The following is a 21,711-nucleotide window of genomic DNA, read 5'->3' on the forward strand; positions in this document are numbered from 1 at the left end:
TTTCATCAAAAACCTTAATTTCTTTTCGACTGAAGAAAGAAAGACGTGAACATCTTGGATGACATGGGGTTGAGAAAATTATCAGGAAATTTTCATTCAGAAGTGAACTAATCCTTTAACTACTATGTACTTGCATTTAGATTAATAATTTGATACAATGCATTTATTGTGTACATACATGTTTTACACTGTAATTAAAAATACCTGCATGTAATTACCCTTACACCTTAACCCACCCTTAAACCTACCCATACCACCAAACCTGTCCCTAAACTTACCCGTATCCCACCTCAATAGCAGCAAAAGTGTTTTGCAATTCAATATGAACACAATAAGTACATTGTACTTATTTTTATGGAAGTACATAGTTGTTAAGGCCACCAAATATAAAGGGGGACCAAAGACTTTTATAATGTTATAAAAGATTTCCATTTAAAATAAATGCTGTTCTTTTAAACTTTCTATCCATCTAGGAATCCTGAAAAAACAAATGTATCATAGTTTCCACAAAAATATTAAGCAGTACAACTGTTACGTTATATATTATCATCATTGAAACTGACCGCAAACTTTTGAAAGGTGTACTTTCACTAAGATGGATGGATGGATGGATGGATGGATGGATGGATGGATGGATGGATGGATGGATGGATGGATGGATGGATGGATGGATGGATGGATGGATGGATGGATGGATGGATGGATGGATGGATGGATGGATGGATGGATGGATGGATGGATTGGATGGGATGGATAGATGAAAGATTACTTCAGTCATGTAGTCGAATCACAAGATTGTTGTCAAGCTGTCATGTCTGACTCTGGTAAGCTTGGCAGGTGATATCACAGTCCTACAGTATTACTGAGCCACAGTGCTGTAGTGATCTGAGATGTTATCTAACTAGCCATCTGTCACATGACTCTCTATCTCTCTTGCATTCTAAATCTAAATGAGTGATTATTCCATTGAGGGTCCTTGATCACATGAAGGGAAATACATTAAGATCACCTGTGAGTCCAACACTTAGAACAGATATTATGGAACACTTCACAAAATGCATATACTCAAGACTGAGTTTTCACAATGCCACACAAAACGAGACAAACATCTGTGCGAGGTTAGGCTAACTAATGTGAAAACTCTTCACGACGGCAATGTCATTGTTCAGATTGTGACCTTGTCCACTCTTTCACCCTTCTCTCCATCTCGCTTTCTTTCTCCCCTGCTCTCAGACCTCTCACCCACTCTATCCATCTATAAGTGTGAGCGCACAGGCTCGTTTCCATGGCAACCCCTGCAATCTAAACCATCTCAGAGCCTGGGCCGCCCCGCTGAACAAACACACACAGCGACCGCAGAAGATCCCCTCTGCTCAACATACAGATAGACAGATTTGGAAGTTGTAGAGAGAAGGAGACAACCTGGAAGAAAACTAATAGACAGAGAACATTTAGTGCACTGAAGCCTCAGATACAGAAACTCATTAAGGAAAAGAGAGAGAAAAATATAAAAATAGCTGATTCCACCTCTCCTAGCAGCCCTGCATACATTTGCATGGTAAGCAGCCAAAGGCTGACACTCACTGAGTGGTGAACACATGAACCCTGGGAGAAAGTTCAAGTGTAGGACGAACAGGAAGTGGATGGGGACAGCCAATCAGGAAGGAGATGGACAGAAATGGGGTTAAAGGGTTTGTTAGAGGACAGCTGTAGCAATATTTGGTCTTTTTCTTATTGCTATGAACGCGCATCACTGTAGTGTGTGTGTTTTATGTGTTTATTAAGTGTATTCCTGACTAGTATTTTCAGAGTGTCCAGCCTTGGAGTTGGAAAAAGACTAGGGATACACAATATATAAGTAGCATAATCGGTTATCTGAGATTTTTTCATTTATCAGTACCACTCGATATTGGATACATATTGGTCTATATTAAATATTTATTTGGGTCATTTCACCTTTCTTTTTTTTTTTTTACATTTAGGGTACTACTGTCATCATCCAACACGACAGATCTGGGTACAGTTTTTTATGTGTTTGAAAGACATCTCATATGTTCACCAAGACTGAATTTATTTGATCATAAAATACAGCAAAAACAGTGATTTTGTGATTTTTTTTAATGTATTTTAAAAGGCAATGTATTTTCAACATCATTACTCCAGTCTTCAGTGTCACAGTGCCACTCTAATATACTGATTCGATGTTGAAAACAGTAGTGCTGTTTAATATTTTTGTGGAAAATTACATTTTTTTCAGGCCTGAACAAAGTTCAAAAGAACAGCATTTTTTGAAATCTTTTGCAACACTATAAATGCCTTACTGTCACTTTTGTTCAATTCAAGGCATCTTTGCTGAATAAAAGTATGAATTTCTTTAAAAAAAAAAAAAATCTAGTAGCACTTCCCCATGTACATGCTATGTACTTATAATAGTAATAACTGGGTAATAACTAGGTACTAACCCTGAAACTACCCATAAACCTAACCTTAACCCATGTTTTACCTTATATTACCAAGTATTTTCTTAGGCAAGTATAGTGTAAGTGCACTTACTGTAAAATAAAGTGCAACCAAAAATCTTACTGACCCCAAACTTTCGAACAGTAGTGTATAAATATTTTTTTTAGGTAGCACTCTATTTTACAGTCCTGTTCCCCATGTACATACTATGTACTTATTATAGTAATGACATTAAAGGGTTAGTTCACCCAAAAATGAAAATTCTGTCATTTGTTACTCACCCTCATGCCGTTCCACACCTGTAAGACCTTCATTAATCTTCGGAACACAAATTAAGATATTTTAGTTCAAATCCGATGGCTCCGTGAGGCCTCCATAGGGAGTTATGTCACTTCCTCTTTCAAGATCCATAAAGGTACTAAAAACACATCTAAATCAGTTCATGTGCGTACAGTCGTTTAATATTAATATTATAAAGCGACGATAATTTTTTTGGTGCGCCAAAAAAAACAAAATAACGACTTATTTAGTGATGACCGATTTCAAAACACTGCTTCAGGAAGCATCGGAGCACAGTGAATCTGTGTATCGAATCTGCAGTTCGGAGGGCCAAAGTCACGTGATTTCAGCCGTTTGGCGGGTTTGAACCGCGATCCGATTCATGATTCGATACACTGATTCAGAATGCTTCGATGCTTCCTGAAGCAGTGTTTTGAAATCGGTCATCACTAAATAAGTCGTTATTTTGTTTTTTTGGCGCACCAAAAATATTCTTGTCGGTTTATAATATTAATATTGAACAACTGCATTCACATGAACTGATTTAGATGTGTTTTTAGTACTGTTATGGATCTTGAAAGAGGAAGTGACATTACTCCATATGAAGGCCTCACGGAGCCATCGGATTTGAACTCAAATATCTTAATTTGTGTTCCGAAGATTAATGAAGGTCTTACGGGTGTGGAACAGCATGAGGGTGAGTAATAAATGACAGAATTTTCATTTTTGGGTGAACTAACACTTTGACTGGGAAATAACTAGCCCTGAACCTACCCCTAAGCCTAACCCTAACAAATGTAGCTACCTTATATTACCCAGTATGTCTTAGGTAAGTACACAATAAGTACACATACCTATAAAATACAGTGCAACCATTTTTTACATTTAAACTGCAACTAAACATTTTCACATGCCGCCATTGTTTTGACTCACCTATAAGGTGTGTGTCTGTATCTGTTAATCCATGGCTCAGTCCCACCTGCTATTTTCAGACAGTAAATCCTGAACAACTGACATGCTGCACCCGACAAAAACGTTTCCACTCTATAGGCACACACACACACATTTCCTACTTATTCCTTTTTTCAACCTGTGTTGGTTATCCTTTAATATGGTTAAATGTATTGAATGGTGTGATGAGTCAGAATCCTGAGAAAGGAGGAATACATTTGGCTGATGAGAGGATCACTATAAATAGAGGAGGGTAAAGATAGAAGCACAGCGTCTGTCACCTTTCATCAGAAGGGTGAGCTGATAACGGCAAAAGGGACAAACTTACACAAAGCAGGTTGGAGTCATGATACTTTATTGTTCCCTTTTTTCTTTTCAGTATCTCAAGATTTATGTGTATATAAATGCGCTCAGGCAGTGGAACAGACAGAAATATATTTCATTTATCAGAGTGAAACATCTGTGACCAGTGCAGCTTGGGAAGCCTCTGATATCATCAGTCTGTAAACAGCAATGAAAATTCACGCTCTGAATTGGTCTTAACACACTAGTGGGACGTGGGTCAGGCAGGTAGGAACGTGGGTAATTTTACAGAATACAAGGACGCTGCAGTGCCTGAGCTATTCTGGTCTGCGTAGCTTGAGGTGCCACTGAAAATAGCTCAACTGCCCTTCATATCTAAAGAGAGTCTCTTTCCTGTGTGTGTGTAAGACTCATTGATTGGATCTGTTTATGGAAACGAGACAACACTCTCCCAACTCTAGGTAGCAAAAACTGCTCTCAACTGCTATTGGTGGCAGAAGAGATCAAAGGTCAAGAGGAGGGATTTGTAAAAAATGTCAAATAAAATTTGCATTCTGACTCCTCCTAAAGATTCTGGTTCTTTAACATTCCATTATATGAATTATTATTTTGAATTTAAGTAAGAAATATTTGGAAAACAGAAATGCAATTGTGTTGCCAAACGCTAGGATCATTTCAAGTTTGTTCTTTGTTCAAATCAACAAAGAACATAAATGTGGCAACATGCTTCATTCATTCCTTTATCCTTCTAAAACACCACTGATAAAACTCATAAACTGTATCTTAGTTTACACATCATAAAAGACACTGATTTAGGTCTCAAGAGCCTCAAGAACAACATAACACAATTAAGGGTCGGTCAAACCAGGACGATAAATATAACTACAAAGTTTTAATAATCGTTCTAATTAGAATAGGGAAGTCCACACCACAGATGTAACAATAACGACCCACAGGAACAATAACATTGGAATCACTTTCGGACCATTTTTTTCCAGCTGATGAATGATAAAAACATTGGCAGCTTATCAGAACTTAAAGAGATTGAGCATTTAAAGGTTGCTTGACTGAGAAACCGCTCCAACTGGTTCAATCGAACTTCACTGGTCAACCTTGTTTTTGATTCACTAAAAGAACCAGTTGAAAAGAGTGATATGCTTCAGAGTAAATCCTCATTGGTCAAGCTGTTTGTTTTTGATAAACTTAAAGAAATGGCTCATTAGGATTGTAACGGTATCAAATTTTCATGTTGCGATTAATTGCTGAAGCTATTAAGCTATTATTCAATATCACGATATTGAAATAAGTAGCAAAAAAAAGTGTTGTCATAGTATAATGTCATTGTAATAACAAAAAGAACTCTGACTGTTTAAGTACAATAATACAATACACCAAAATATATATAAAGTAAATTTTGAAACAGATTAAAGTGCGAAAGATTTTGGCTACAAAGAACAACAGATAACACTTTACAATATGGTCTCATTATTTAATGCATTAACTAAGATTGAGCAATAGCTACATTTGTTACAGAAAGTATAATAAACACAACTGATCATTGTTAGTTTTATCTCAGGTCCATTAAATAAGTTATTTTGATTTTAGTAATGTTTTTAAACAGTAACTAAGAAGAAATTAACATTAACTAAGAATAATTGATGCTTTATAAGTCTTTTTCATTGTCAGTTTGGTAATAATGAATTAACATGTTAACTAATGAAGCCGTATGTCTCAAAGTTCTACTGAACAATAACAAATAATCAGAACATTTCTAATCATGTTGTAGTCCAGATTAAAATATAAAAATGTATAAGTTTGAAAATAAATTGCCTATTGAGTCTTTAAGTATTAATTATTTGGTGCTGTGATGAACAAAATTGAGATTACAAAAATCTGAATGGCAGTTTGAAGCATTTTAAAAACTTTGTTTGCGGGTTTCCGGGGTAACCGCTGCATTTCTGCTGTCCCATCAGTGCCCTCTCCTGTCAGAGGGTGAACGTGCACTTTCATTCAGCGCGTGTCCCTTTGACGCAGAATACAGCGGTGTTGTGCCTTTTATATGGTTGATGGGGAAATTATTCTTAAATGCATTATAAAAATTTAAAAAATTGGTAATAAATTATTATTTACAGTATTTTGAAGTGCCCATGATAACAATATCGTGCATATTCATCGTGATATATCGCATTACTGAATATCGGCACGTCTTCAGCTCATAGACATTAGCTTGGTGATCGGATTTCACTGTGTATGTTGCTGATTCGCTTAAAAAAAAAAAAAAAAAACAGTTCACAAGAGCCATTCACTAAGCAATCAAACTTAATTTATCACGCTGTACATTTTATGCTGAATAGAAATGCAGGGTATTTAAGTATGCAGTGAATATTTTAGTATGCAGTGACCATTACTGGAAGCGAACCATGAAAATAATTTGCTTCTTTAATAGACCCTGTTCTTAAAGGGGTTAGTTCACCTAAGGAAACTTCTGTCATTAATACTAACCCTCATGTCGTTCCAAACCCATGAGACCTTTGTTTATCTTCAAAACACAAATTAAGATATTTTTGATGAAATCTGTGTGCTTTTTAGCCTCCGATAGACTGCAACGTTATTACCACTTTCAAGGCAGAAAGGTAGTAAAGACATCGTTAAAATTGTCCATGCGACTCCAGTGGTTCAACCAAATGTTATGAAGCGACGAGAATACATTTTGTGTGCAAAACAATAATACAATAAAAAATAGACAAGAGATTGTTGAATAAAGTCGTAATTTTTGTTTGTTTTTTTGCGCAAAATAAGCATTCTCGATGCTTCATAACATTTGGTTGAACCACTGGAGTCACATGGACTATTTTAACAATGTCTTTAGTACCTTTCTGGGCCTTGAAAGTGGTAATAATGTTGCAGGTCAGAAAGCTCTCGGATTTCCACAAAAATATCTTCATTTGTGTTTCAAAAATGAACAAAGGTCTTACGGGTTTGAAACGACATGAGGGTGAATAATAAATGAAAGAATTTTTGTTTTAGAGTGAACTAACCCTTTAATTAGACCTGGCTCTTGGTTCCCAACCCTAGTCATGATCTAAAAGGAAGCTTTTTGAAACATTCTTGAGAGTCACATCTACTGATATTTTATCAGTCTCTACTAATATACTGCACTGGTCTGATCTTTTTTTGTTGTTGGGATTCTCATGCCTATGTCAAATCACCCCAACCAGGCAGGTCAGAACAAGCAGAGTGCACTGAATCAATATGAAAGATCAACCAGAGATCAATAGATGTGTACATACAATACAGAACAAGGCTTTGTTCAGACCACTGGATATAACCTGGAGGGATGCTGATCTCTCATTTATGCCCAGAGCAAAGTCACACATTAGCACTAACTGACTGTTTGCACGGAGACGCTAGAATTAAGTGATCTCCAGCCAAGCTCATCCTCAGTTTACCGACACCTCTGAAAAGAGGCCTGTGATTAACGCAACATCCAGACAACACAACTATTATTTAGACACAGAGCTTGTATGTGTGCGTTTTATTGTCTGTTGCGACTGTATGTGGATGTGCCTTTGTGTGGGCGCTGTGTAGTTGTTTGTTGCCCCTTACATTTGTGCGTAAACGTACACATTTGCAGGCCTATTTTCACAGCTCATTGATGAATTAGCCTAGTGTCCTAGTACATCGAAACACCAATAATCTGTAAAATGAAAAGAACAATTCATGCTTTAATAGAGCTAGTTCAAACTAAAACAAATATTTGGTCATCATTTACTCACTCTGTATGACTTGTTCAGATTTAAGTAAATTTAGCAACTTTTATTCTTTGTCATGAAAGTGTCATTAAAGAAAGAGTTCAACCAAAAATATATATTTTTTACATCAATAAAAGAGAAATAAATAAATTATCCCATAATTTACTCACCCTCAAGCCATCCTATCTGTATATGTCTTTTTTATTTCAACCAAACACAAGTTTTTTAAATGAGCGCATGCGTAAGAACAACCTCCCTCCTTTCGAGGGAATGCCTCCCAAAACTTGTGCAAGAGTATTGGAACACAAGTGTTTACCACCGGCATTCGCTGTGTTGTGTTAGTGGATTCATTATGTCGGACTCACCGCAGGTAACTCATAATCTGCAGTTGTTACTCCTGTCTCTGGACAAAAACATCCCACGCGGTGCCTGTGTAGTGTGGAAAGTTACTGGAGCGCGCAGCCGCTCATGTCTCTCACAAGGAACATCACGGCAGTGATTGACAAGCCAGAGGGCCAATCGTTTATGCGATGATCGCATAAACGATTGGCTGATGTTTTTAAGGCCCTACCTTGTGCACAGATGATGTATTTATATTATTCCTTTCAGTGCACAAATACAATAAATACAAATACAATAAATACAAATACAATAAATACAAATACAATAAATAGTATTTTATCAGTTAGTAAAGACAGTTTCAAGTAATATTGTAAAAATGTATAAAACAAAACATCCTCTTTAGCACCTTTAACCCCTGGAGCCGTATGGATTACTATTATGATGGATGGATGCGCTTTTTTAGGCTTAAAAAAAAAATGGCGCCATTCACTCCCATTATAAAGCTTGAAAGAGGCAGGATTTTTTTGAATATAACTCAGATTGTGTTTGGCTGAAAGAAAAAAGTCATATAGGATGGCTTGAAGGTAAGTAAATTATGGGATAATTTCATTTTTGGGTAAAATATCCCTTTAAGCTCCAAAAAAATGACAAGAAAAAACATCACAACTGTAGCCCTCTTTTGCTTTGTTCAAATTTTTTAGAAACCATAAAATATAGCAGATTTGTGAGCTGAAAAATATAAAAAACAGACTGTATGAGATGGTCCACTCTTACATATATGAATGGGAAAAAATAGTCTTGACCATAAGTTAAACAAAAGAGCTCAAACTTTCTGGATACAGGCATTGCAATGTTCAATATGGTGGCTGGAGCTAAAGCAGCACAAATTATGATACCATTATTTGACGTCAAACCTTGTGCAACACGGACTGAAGTGCCAAGTTGGAATATACACATGTCGGAATGAGATTCGATAGCTGCAATTGCTCAATAGGTAAAAAACATAAGTAAAGGATGAAAGAATTTTCCTTTTTGAGTGAACTATCCCTTTAAAACACAGAGACTGACACTACATTATCTGAATTTTGATTGAATTGTTATTCAATGAAGATTATCTGTCATGATCATCTCTATTAATACATCCAATCAGTTATAACCTGAGTGGGGAATTAAACAAAGCTATTCCTGAATCACAGTCCAGCATTTCTGCTTTGAGTCGGCATCATTTTTACCTCAGCTTAAGAAAGGTATCTCCCAGCTCAGGTCTGTGAGTGGGCTCTCAGAACATATGCTCAACACACACCCAGGAAAGAACAGCTTCAGCCCCCGCACACACACACAGAAGAGTTAAAGAGTGGGATTTCCCTAATGGACACTGCTGCTTTCCACACACACACACTTCCTCTCATTTATAAGTATCTTGGCACTGGCCTTTCTCTTGATGCACTAATGATGCATCACAAAACCAAGAGGATTTCATGAATCTATCAAACGCCCACCACCAGGACAGACAAACCAGTTCTCAGATCATTACTATTCAGTTGTCAGTGACTGCACAAAACAAATTTTTTTTCGTTACAGTTTTTGTCTTTGGATGCAAATTTCCTTTTAAACTGAGTAAATACTTTGTTTCATATCAAAGCTGCAGTTCGTAACTTTTTTTGGTTAAAAATGATCCAAAATCAATTTCTGAACCAGTTCATAACCAGCCATTGTTCAAACTATCTACTTACCTTGGCCCGGTTCACAACGGTAAGCTTGTAATAATGTTTTCTAATTAGACTGGTAGGTTTCCGTGGGAAATTTGACCATACTTATGACCAAATATGTGATTCCAAAGTACAGTATCCACACCGATGTGGTGACTGACAGCAAACATTAGATTCATCCACGCTGAGGAGCCGTGCCGATACACAACCCACGTAAAGATGTTACTTCCGCAAAATAACTGCAATTGCAGGTTTCAAACAGAGATGGCGCCAAAGAGGCAAAACTTATGGATTGCAGCTAATTAATTTTTATTAATTCTTCAATAAAATTAATTCTAATTCATTTTAATTCATTTTACTTTGAAAGATTAATATAAATATAAAATTAAACTAAATATTCAAACATTCTATATATTATATAATTTTATACATTAAAGGTGCAGCATGTTAATTTTAGCGGCATTTAGCAATGAGGTTGCGAATTGCAATATAGAGAAGCTACGGTGGCCAACACAGGACAAAGATGTCGTCGTCTGAGACAGCAGAGAGTAGCCAGTCAAGCAAACGTGCTTTGTAGAGCAGTTTGTCCATTTAGGGCTACTGTAGAAAAATGCCGGCACAAAATGGCGACTTGACATGGAGAGGGGACCCGCAGTTTATGTAGATAGAAATGGCTCATTTTGAGGTAATAAAACATAATGGTTTATTACGTAAGGTCTTTATAAACCTCTGAGAACATAGTTATGTACATAATATTGCATTTCTGTCAATAGATCCTCCTAAAATTTACACATTGCACCTTTAACTTAAGCATATATTGCACTACCTTTCAGATCTTTTATGCTCACTAAGGCTGCATTAATTTATTTAGTAATATTGTGAAATATTCATGCAATTTAAAATTAAGTTGAATTCAATTTAAAGTAATTTTTTTATATGTTTTCAAATGTAATTTATACAAGTGATAATTTTTGAATATTCAGAGACTATTACTCCAGTCTTCAGTGTCACATGATTCTTCAGAAATCATTCTAATATCTTATTATGATCAGTTTAAAAACATTTAAAAACATTTATTATTGTCAATTTAAAAACAGTGCTGCTTAATATTTTTGTTGAAACTGAAAAACTTTTCAGAAAAAAGGGTTTCTGATGAACAGAAAGTTGACATAGAAAACATGATAAATGTCTTTACTGTCACTTTTGATCAACTGAATGTGTCCTCCTTGAATAAAAGAATTTTCTTCGAACGACCCCAAACATAGAATGTTAGTGTATTATTATTTAGCAAAAAAATAAAAAATTGTCAGCAATTTCCTTGAGTGCCTGACGTCACACCTATAGTACTGTGTCTGTCTTTGTAACAGTTTGCTTCTTGTGCTAATTTGCCGTGGACTCAAGAGTCTCACCTTCACTGGAGGATCCAGACAGATCGATGATGACGTACACTTTGCCCTCAGGCTCCAAGTCAATCTGTACAGAGGAAACATAGAAAAGAAACCAATCAGAGGAAAGCATCTCATCACAAAAGAGAGACAAAGCCATCCAGAAACATATTATTCACTGATTTTGTGAACACGCTCCATAAAACATCTCATTCAACATCACCTTTACTTTTATCAGCAGATGCCAAAGTTCACGATCCCAGTAATAGATTCCCTCTGTGAATCTCTCTCTACAGGGATGGGCCCCTCACACATGTGCTCACTAACTTCCTGCTCTCTGCCTCTTTTTGTTGTCTCTAAGGATGGAGGGTGGCAGAGAGTTGGCAGGGAAACTGCTTCGGTTTTATAATTCCTTTTCAAACAATTTCCTGCCAGTGCAGCACATCCCCGAGCGACCCACGCAGACCCCACATGGGCCCGACGCCTAGCCGAGATTCGACGCCCACTTGCCATCGACTCCGCGTGGGGGGAGAGGAGCTGGGAGAGGCACCAGATCCACAATGTCAGGAAACCACTGCTTAATCTTATTATGCAGAGAGAGAGAGAGAATTCGGGCCCCGCGGTGCATGTGTGGAGGTGGATGGAGGTGTCGGAGAGAGAGAGATATCGAGCTGCATTCATAGAGCGTCTCAAAATAGGAGGCCTGTTTTATTTTTCTCTTCACAGCGATCTAGATCATCAGGGACACGGCGGACCCGGTGCCAGATCAGCACTCCAGGTCTTAGCCTCTTCCTGAATACGGGAATTAGGACATGAAGAACGGCACAAGCTCATCTGATGGGCTCTGCAGCACAAGAGATTTGGTTTGCCCAGATTTCAGTCACAGTTTGTGCTGCGGAGGTTGCCGTTCTGTCGTTTTGCCCTGAGTTTAACCTGCTCTCTCAGCTAAAGGGGAAAAACCTGATTTATTCCTTTAATTCCTAATGAAATCATCAAGTTTTGCTGCACTTTCGAAAACTGAACCCGTTGCACTCTCAAAACTGCCCTCTTGAACATATCAGACCATCTACCTGCCGTCATCTGATGAAATTACAATCAAAAATCGCTTTTAAGGGATAGTTCAAACAAAAAATCAGTCTTCATTTATTCACCATCAAAACACAAATTCAAGTTTTTAAGAGATAAAATCACTTTATATGATGAACTAATTTAATTTAGGTTTTTATTTACACCTAAACAATAATTGACACACATGCAAAGAGCACATGAAATATGGTAAACACGGAAGCTCGTGTGTGCGTCCGTTAATAAAAGCGTAAATTAAATCTGTTCATCATATAAAGCGATTATATCTCTTCACAAGGCTTAATTAAATTGTTCAATTCATATTGATTAAATCATTCAATAGTGATTCATTCTTGTTTCCAAGACTTTCAATGGAGGGACAGAAACCTCTCAGGCTTCATTAAAAAAAATTGGAGATTAACCAAAGTCGCATGGGTTTAACTTTAAAACGACACGAGGGTAAGTAACTGTTAACAGAATTTTCATTTTTGAGTGAACTAACCCTTTAAATCACTGCAAGATGAAAGTTATGACTTCAGAACCACTGATGATGTCATCTGAAATGCTAACAGGGTGATGACATGTCTGTTATTCAGTCACGTGGCCCCTCCCCCACCCCCTCTCTTCCTGTGATGTCATGAGATTCCATTCAACAGCAGCCTCCTTGAGTGTGTTTGTCTCAGAGGTGCAACGGCCACTAAATTTAGCAGAGGAAGGAAAGGCCACTGCGCGTGTGTGTGTGTGTGTGTGTGTGTGTATGAACGTGCAAGGATAGAGCGGTGTAGTCTCCCTGATGACACTCTCCAGGAAACCAGTATCATGCTTTGCTAAACAATGTTGGCAAAGCAGCTTAGCTGGTCGTGTATGTGAGTTTGTGAGCCTGTCCAGTCGTCGCTGCCTTGAAAGCTCTTTCCAAAGCTGCTGTCATACGGGCTCCAGGACAGCCTGCAGACGGCAGTCTAGTTAAAGTCATCAGAAGGCGCACATTTGCTTTAAAAGGATTTTTGTCTAGTTTTCTTAAAACATCCTTAAAATAAATCTTTTTTACCTTTTATCCTCAACTTTATTTTTCTTGCTCCATTTGCATCTATTTGCCATTAAAATGAGGAACAAAAAGTGGAAAAAAAATAAAAGATAAATTATCTTAATGAATTTTTATTTTATTTTATTTTATTTTATAGACGTTTAAATGTTGTTGTTGAACAAGTGGAACAAGACAAAACATCGATTAAGAAAATTATTTTTGGCTTCATCAGCAGAGAGGGGAGCTAATAAGCATCAACTCAATCCTAAAATGACAAATGCAACACAATTTTGTTGTCTTTACTTACATGCGCAAACGAAGGCAAGCAAAGTCTATGTCACGTACATCATTTGGGACAAGGCCAAATATGAAAAGAGAAGAACTCATGTGAAAGAAACAGCCTGTGGCATGATACCAGTCTCTCTTATATGGCTCAAAAGATGCTGCTATTGAATATGTTTCTTAAAATGATCTTAAAATGGTGCATTAACTGCATTTGAATGACATCAGAATTGTAAAAATACAATGGGGCCCAAACATTTGATATCACCAGCGAAAATGCTATAAGGCATACTTTATGCATATATATAATGCTATACACAACAAATAAAAGGTAAATGTATTATTTACTAAGTGACTCAGAAATAGAGCAGAATCTTACATTTTTTCTTAATCATTTCAAGTCATAACATTTAATATTCTTAATTTCTAGGTTTAACAGATTGAATCAACAGTCTGTCAAAATTGTTAATGTGGTCTGAGACTTTAGCACCCCACAATGCATTACTTTAAAATCTCTTGCTAACTGGCAGTGGACAAACTGATGTAATTAATCTGTCTGTTGCATGTGATGTCAAAAGGCTGTCAAATGCATACATGCCAATATTACACTGATAACATGAGAAATTTTATGAAGCTTTTAAGTTTTATAATTTTATAAGCTTTTATAAAATGAACAAGTGGGAGAAAGGAAAAAAAAAAAACACCACTGAGGAAAACCAGAGAGCACTATAAGCACACAATACAGACAGATGTACAACAGTCTGTCAATCAATACTGATTTGTCCCTTTTGAATAATGTACAGCAGCACTGCTGCAGAGTGTTAGATTACATTACTTGCACAGAGAAACTGTTTCTTCCTGCCTTTATCTTTTTCTGCGCTGTTTCTTTCTTCCTCCTTTTGTGGCATCTCTGAGGCTTGCTCTCTCTTTCACTCCTTTTTCATACATAGATCTCATACGTACCACTATAACTGACTGTTCACACCTACACAGAATTTATCAGTTCTAAAAAGACTAATATTAAATGTAAAAATGAAATATCTATTTTTAAATAACATTACAATATTAAACATTTAACAATAATTCAGTATATTAATAATATTATCATCAATTTTTGTTAAGAGAGCTTAAACTTTCCAGAACATACTGTACATCTCAATGGAAAAATTCTACCATCATTTACTCACTGTCATGTTGACTCCCTGTCATTGGTCCAAACCCATATGAAAATAACTTATGAAAAAAATCAGTTTTCACACACACATTGTAATCTTCATTAATCTTTACAAAAATAGTGCTTTAATAATTATAAATTACATACTAAAGCTCACTATAGGTCAATACAGGTTTGTACTGTTGTTTCTGATTGGAGTATCATTTGCAATGTTACATGGGATGTGTAGTTTAGTGCTTTTAATTTAGTACACAGTCTCAAACTTTTGCTCAAGTTACTGTAGCACTTCATGCACAAAATCAGTTATAACAGTGGATGTTACAGGGGGTCAAACTAAAGTCATCATACGGATATCATGAGGATGTAACGGGAAAGGAACAGAGAGAAAAATCAGAGAGAGAGAGAAAGGGGAGAAAGGGAGGATAAAACCCAGAGATAAGCCGTGGGACATAATCAGCTCCTCTTATGCAACACCCTGCAGCTCAACCTCGTCCACACCCACAGCTCAAGAGGCTCACTGTATCACTGTCCCTCCCCTTACAAAAGAGATATCACATATGAGATCGCTTTAATATCTCAACTGTTTCTCCTAGACAGAAATGACATGACATGGAGAACAAATAGATACTGTGAAGAGTCTCCAGCCTCACAGATTCTCTAAAAGATTTATATGAACTCAAAACATTTCTCAAATTCGTACAAGACCAGATTATTGGAATAATACTATTCACAACAACTACATAGATCAGTTGTCTTACTGAATGTAAACAATTGTCTCATTTGTGTCTAGTTTGTTTTCTCCTATATGGAATGAGAAGGAGAAGTACAAAATAACACGTATATACTGTTCAAAGTTACAACAAGAAGTTTCTAGAATGTATCTGGGATGTTAGTGGAACATCTTCAATAGTTAATGTGATGACCTACACCTGTGGTTAGTCTGAAAAGACACCTGTGAGAACTTGAGGAGAACTGACTTCATACATCCGCTAAAAAATCACCTCAGGACCAGTTCTACACATGCGGATATGCCAGTGTGGTGTGTATGTGGAAAGGCTATCAAGTACAACACAAAGAAAACAAACTCTTGCTCTGGTTACTGTCCTCCAGAGCCAGAACGTGCACCCCTCATTGGCCTTAACTCGCCCTCTCTCTGTTCTAATCACCGCTGTGCAAACAGATACCCACAAGCCACAGAGAACACATGCCGCTCACGCTCTCCTGAATGCGCGTCTCTATGGAAAAATGCTTAGCACTGCTCAGCGGTCTAAAAACAAGCTGAGGTTTTTGAAACAACACGATTTTAATTATTAATTTCACTATTAAATTCCAATTTACACTACGAACGAGGACTTTAAAGATAACTATATTAGCATCAATACAAGATAATGTCCTGTTTATTACAAGCATGCGCTGCCATTAAAGATGCAATAGGTGATTCTCTACAGAAACATTTTTTGTTATACTTGTTGAAAGTCTCCTCATATCCTGATAGGAATCACTATGTTTAACGGTCTAAATGTATTTCTATATATATATATATATATATATATATATATATATATATATATAATCTATGGAAGGTGTAGGACCATAAAATGTTCGGTCCGAATGAAACAATACAATTTCCTACTTGCCTACTTGTCAACATATGTTTTCACATAGCCTAACGTACCCTGTTCGCGCAGACATCACACGTCATCAGCACGTTTCAGTACCTAGTCAGTACTGAAATTTTAAAAATGTGACGCTTTGAGTGGTGTTGTGCGGATTCGTAAACACCTCTGATTGGCCATTGTGTTCACGGCTCATTGGACATGTCTGTGATTGGCCTCAATGATCAATACTGTAAAAACGTTGTAAATAATCATCAGTGAAGCTCTTCACTGAGCGCTTACACAGATTCACAGGAGCGTTTGAAAGCAGGTGTCTATATATACACAATGGTCAATCAGAGGTGTTAACGAATCTGCACAACAGCGCTCAAAGCATCACATTTTTAAAATTTCAGTAACTATAGGTACCGAAGTCGGTACTTTTGACAACTCTACTTTGAGACATGAGGTAGTTTAACACCATCTCTTGTGATGCTTTGCAGGAAGCAGCTGTGTGTGTGTGAGTGTGTTTTGGAGGAGTCGTGGCTTTGGACAGCGATTTGCAGGGAGGGTGGGATCTTATGCTCTCAATGCTAGTAGGCTAACGTTAGCATTTCACAGATCACCTACTGCACCTTTAAGTCATCTGCCGCTTTATTTGCTCAAGGTCTTTTAAGCAAGTTGGATTCTGATTGGCTGTCAATGTTTTTATTGTTCATCAGCTGAAAAAAAAGTGGTTCTGAAATGAAATTGTTCCTCTGTGTTGTTATCATTATAGTTGAGGACTATTGTCATAGAATTAGAATGATTATTAAAACATTGTAGTTATCATCATTGGTGTCAACGGGCCTTTACTCACCCTCAGGGGGAAAAAAATCTGTAGAAAATAATTAAATTTCACTGCATTGGCAAAAAAAAAATGACTGAGAATTTTAAACAAGTTCTTCATTTAGGTTTCACAGAAGTCAGGTTTGGAATGACATGAGAGTGAGTAAATGATGTCAGAATTTTTATTTCTGGGTAAAACAATCCTTTAATATAAACATGAAGTTTGAATTAGTTTGTATGAGGCACTGGAAAGACAGTTTATGCTAAACTTCCACCTTGTACATTCAGTATACGTGGAGGTGGTTGCGATTTATGGATCTGCGTCTCAGTACTAAATATAAAGTGATGCGTCAATCCCGACTATACAAAAAAAGCGGCCTGTTTCTTTAAAAATGAAATATGAAAAGAGTAGGCTGTGGTCAAGAAGTTCATCACATTAAGCTGTTAGTCCTATTAGGACTGTTGATTTGACTAGGAGAGCCCAGTGTAGAGATGCGAGAGAGAGAGACGTAAAGGCTGTGTGCGACTGAAGACAGCCTCCTAACTGCGCACATGGGAAATCAAAAGTAGGTCCAAGAAGTTTTAAACACATGTGCCACCGATTTATAAATGAATCTCTGCTATGATTAAACATAGAGGAATACTTTGCACTCCTCCTCAATTTCGCCCTCTCCTCCATTATACTCTCCTCATCCATTTCTTACCCTCTCTCTAAGACAGTTTGAGCTCGGCAACAGTCCTCCTACGTCCATCTGTCAACAGCAGAGCCTCAGCATGACGGCGGGGCGGCACACACGGCTCCCATTCACACTCAAAATCACACACAAATGTGGCCATACGAGCGCATTCGGCTCCGTGAACGCACCGGCTCTGAGTGAAACCTTCAGAGCTCCATGAATTACTAATAAGACACCACACCAGGGCTAATTGTGCATAATTCATGATACAGACTAATAATGAGAGCCTTTGAAGGTCTGATTGGAATTCAGTTTGAATAAACACTAGGTCCTGAGAGGGCTTCGCGGCTTTAATTTAGTAAATAGCGTAAAAAGAGACCAGACAAAACGAAAACAGCCATCTGGAGATGAAACACAGGAACAGACTACAAGCCTTTGTGTCTCAAACATCATGGGGTGTGAATTACTTTGATTTAATCTCATAAAACGAGCACACACACACATGTTCACTGATGGTTGTGGTGCACTGGTATGTGTGTGTGTGAACATGCAGAGTGTGAACAGGGTGCTGAGAAGATTCGAGTCTGTTGCCGGCTCCTGCAGTGAAGATGACTGCAGATATGATGATGGTGATGATGGGAGATTCTGGCCTCTCTGTGGGCCATATGAACACTTCTTTGGGAAAAGAAGTCATTTTTTTTTCAGTAAAAATGTATAATAATATATTTCATTTGTAACATTAACAAGCATATTTTGCATCTACAGTGCCTAAAAGATAATTAGAAATACATTTTGAAATATATGCACTACAGTTCAAAATAACGGTTTTCTATTTTAATATATATTAAATATAATTTATTCCTGTGATGCCAAAGCTGAATTTTCAACAGCCATTACTCCAGTCTTCATTGTCACATGATCCTGCAGAAATCATTATAATATGCCGATTTGCTGGACAACAAACATTTCTTATTATTATTATCAATGTTGAAATCAGTTGTGCTGCTTAATATTTTTGTGGAAACAGTTAATTTTATTTCAAATTAAATTTTTTTGTTCTTGTTTGATGAATAAGAAGTTCAAAAGAACAGCATTTATTCGAAATTGACATCTTTAGTAACATTATTGTTTTAGTAACATAATGTATTTAACAAGCGTGCCGCACAAATCCTGAAAAGTGAACCCAAAGCATCTCGATTTCCCACAGGTGGCTAGTCCCAGTATAGGTCATAAACCCCGCCCCTCTCCATGTAATCTTATAGACATGAGACAAACTAAATTAAATTACATTTCAAATATTTTTTTCCAAAGATGTTTATGTTTATTTTATGTAGTTTTTAATCACACGGATGTAAGTTTAAGTTTTCGTTTTTTAACGAAATTTGTTTTTAGGTAGTTATTTAATTTATTTAATTATTATTTAATGCTATAAAAACGGGGTGTGGCGTCATGATTGAGAGCTGTGATTGACAGCTTCTCTGAGTGAAGTAGTCACTGACATTTTTTGGGATTTTCGGGAGGAGATTGGAGCTTTAACTTTAATTCTACTGTTTATTTCACACCAACATTAATGAGTTGTTCTGCAGTAAACTGTACTAAACAATTCTGCAGGAGTGTGGGCGGGGCCTTGATAGCGGCTCTACTTCTCTCTCACTACTCCGCAGACTAAGGTCCCGAATCAACACAAGATGTCAGAGCCATATTGGGAAATGGAAGAGAGTGGAGGTGCGTCATCCATACTTTTTTTTTTTTTTTTTTTTTTTTTTTACAGTCTATGGTATTTATTGTCACGTTTGATCAATTTAATGTGTTCTTGCGGAATAAAAGTATTAATTTCTTTATTAAAAAAAAGGATAAATGATGATGCCCAAAAAGTCAAAACGCAAAACTATGCCAACACTGGAACTGTGAAAAATGGCTTCAAAGTTTTAAGATTAAAATGAAATCTATCACATTGTAATAGATCCCTTTTTCCATTCACTAATTAATATGAACTTAACCCTCAATCCACACCAAAGATCAACAAGTCAGAAGTTTAAAACCCATTAGCACTAGCTACAAAGAGACGATATTCACATTTGGGCTGTATTTTGCTCTGGAGCTGAGTGTATAAGTGTGAGTGAGTGTGTGAATAACTGGGTCATGTAGATAGCGGTGCAGATCAGGCATATTTGCCAGAGTATCTCATATGTCACCTGTATTGTTCCCTTTCACTGTAAGCATGCTAAATGTGCCCCAGGCAAGAGCTCAACGCAGCATGTGAAAGCTAGACAACCGGCGGTGACACACAAAACTGCAAAGCACACACACAAACCAAACTACACAAGAGGAACGAATGAGGACAGCCACAACAAACATATAAAGACATTTCACTGGTCTCTCATCGAGTCATTTCATGAAATTAATTAGTGATGCTGGATGGACTGATCCTGCTTACCCACAATTCACCCTTCCCCCCTCAAATCCCGAGATTTGAGAACTGATGAAAAACACTGTGAACCGGCGTGACGTGAGAAGGTTTATGTCTGTGCAAGTCAAGGTGTTGCCACCTTCCTCTAGAAGCATAGATACGAGATTCCTATGAAATCCCTGATGGGTGAAGGAACTTAATCAACACCGATATGCCTTGGCTTGGCAAAAGGGTGATGTGGGTTCCTGTGGCAACGGTATGCCAAGGAGAGGGAGGAGTTTGTGTTTTAGCCTCAGCCTGGCCTATTTGCGCAAATGGCCAGGGAGAAGTGAGGGCAGATGATGTCAATGTCCAGTAACCAGGAAGAACTGTATAGCTAACACCAACATTTAAGAAGACACAATGGAAAGAGAGCTGCTGGGCATAAACCTGTAAAATACTGAGTGCAATCGATAACTGTAATGTAAGCTGTAATGCAGTGGAAAGACATTAAGGAAACTGCAGGCCTTTAAAGCTCATTATCTGTGGCTAAAGCAACACTCCTAGTGAAATGTGTTTTAAGCATTTGGAGCTGGTTTGTAAAGGCCTGGACTAGCATGAATATCTATGAAATTAACAAGGATAGTTCGGACAACAAAATGGAAGGGAAGGAAACCCAGAAGAGAGAAAATGAAGGAAGCAGAGGGACAGCAGGAGGAGGACAATATGAGGAAGGAGAATGAATGAACCTGAAAAAGACAAGAGCGAATGAATGGCTACAAGATCAACAGAAGTTCGCCCTGCCACGAGCGGTCCCCTCTTTCTCAGGTGACCCCTAAGTAAAGGGCTGGTAACTGAAGGCAGAGATTTCCTTAAAGATAAGGGCCACTTTCGCTGGTGATAATGGGATTGTTGCTAACTTGAGCTAAGGGTGTTGTGGATGATCTCTGCAGGGTCAGACATTCCATAAAGAGGCTGATGGAAGGGTTGTAAATTATTCAGTCCGTCCCTGCCTCACACAACAAAGACGGGAGGCTGTCTTAGTAGTGTCTGAGAACCATCCACAATAACCAGGCTCCAATTACCTCTTCCGCTAAACGCTACACAGACAGCTAACATGTCTACTCAAACCAAACTAACCATCAGCTTAGGAGAAGATGTGTGAGCCCAAAAGTGGTGCAATTTCTGAAAACTTTGTTGCATCGTACCAGGCCACCGCAACATGTATTGGGGAACGATTACAGGCCAGAAACCCAACAGAGAAGTGGTAAAGCAACAAACATGACACAATAGTGTCTTCTTTAGGGTCTGAGGTCCTTCTTGGTTACTTTTTCCACTAAACAGTTTTGTAACACTGCTGCTACTGTTTCTCAGCGGTTTTGTTTGTGTTTGTTGAAGTAGAGGTGGTTATCCAAATTAGCAAGCATGCTCTCCTTGTTCCAAGCAGAATAAAGCTCCACCTGTGTGGGTAACAGTGGGAGTAAATGTACAGATGA

General features: G+C 37.5%; 1 protein-coding gene across 2 annotated transcripts in view; it reads right to left on the bottom strand.

Moving 5' to 3' along the window:
* prkcea (protein kinase C, epsilon a) overlaps nucleotides 1-21,711 on the bottom strand; it is a 76,776-nt gene that overhangs the window by 50,685 nt on the left and 4,380 nt on the right. For both annotated transcript variants that reach the window (XM_067370324.1, XM_067370322.1), the window contains exon 2: nucleotides 11,206-11,269. In XM_067370324.1, coding sequence (XP_067226425.1) covers nucleotides 11,206-11,269 — 64 coding nt within the window. The remainder of the gene's footprint in view (nucleotides 1-11,205; nucleotides 11,270-21,711) is intronic.

This window comes from Chanodichthys erythropterus, chromosome 19 (assembly GCF_024489055.1).
Source record: "Chanodichthys erythropterus isolate Z2021 chromosome 19, ASM2448905v1, whole genome shotgun sequence".
NCBI classification, from domain to species: Eukaryota; Metazoa; Chordata; class Actinopteri; order Cypriniformes; family Xenocyprididae; genus Chanodichthys; species Chanodichthys erythropterus.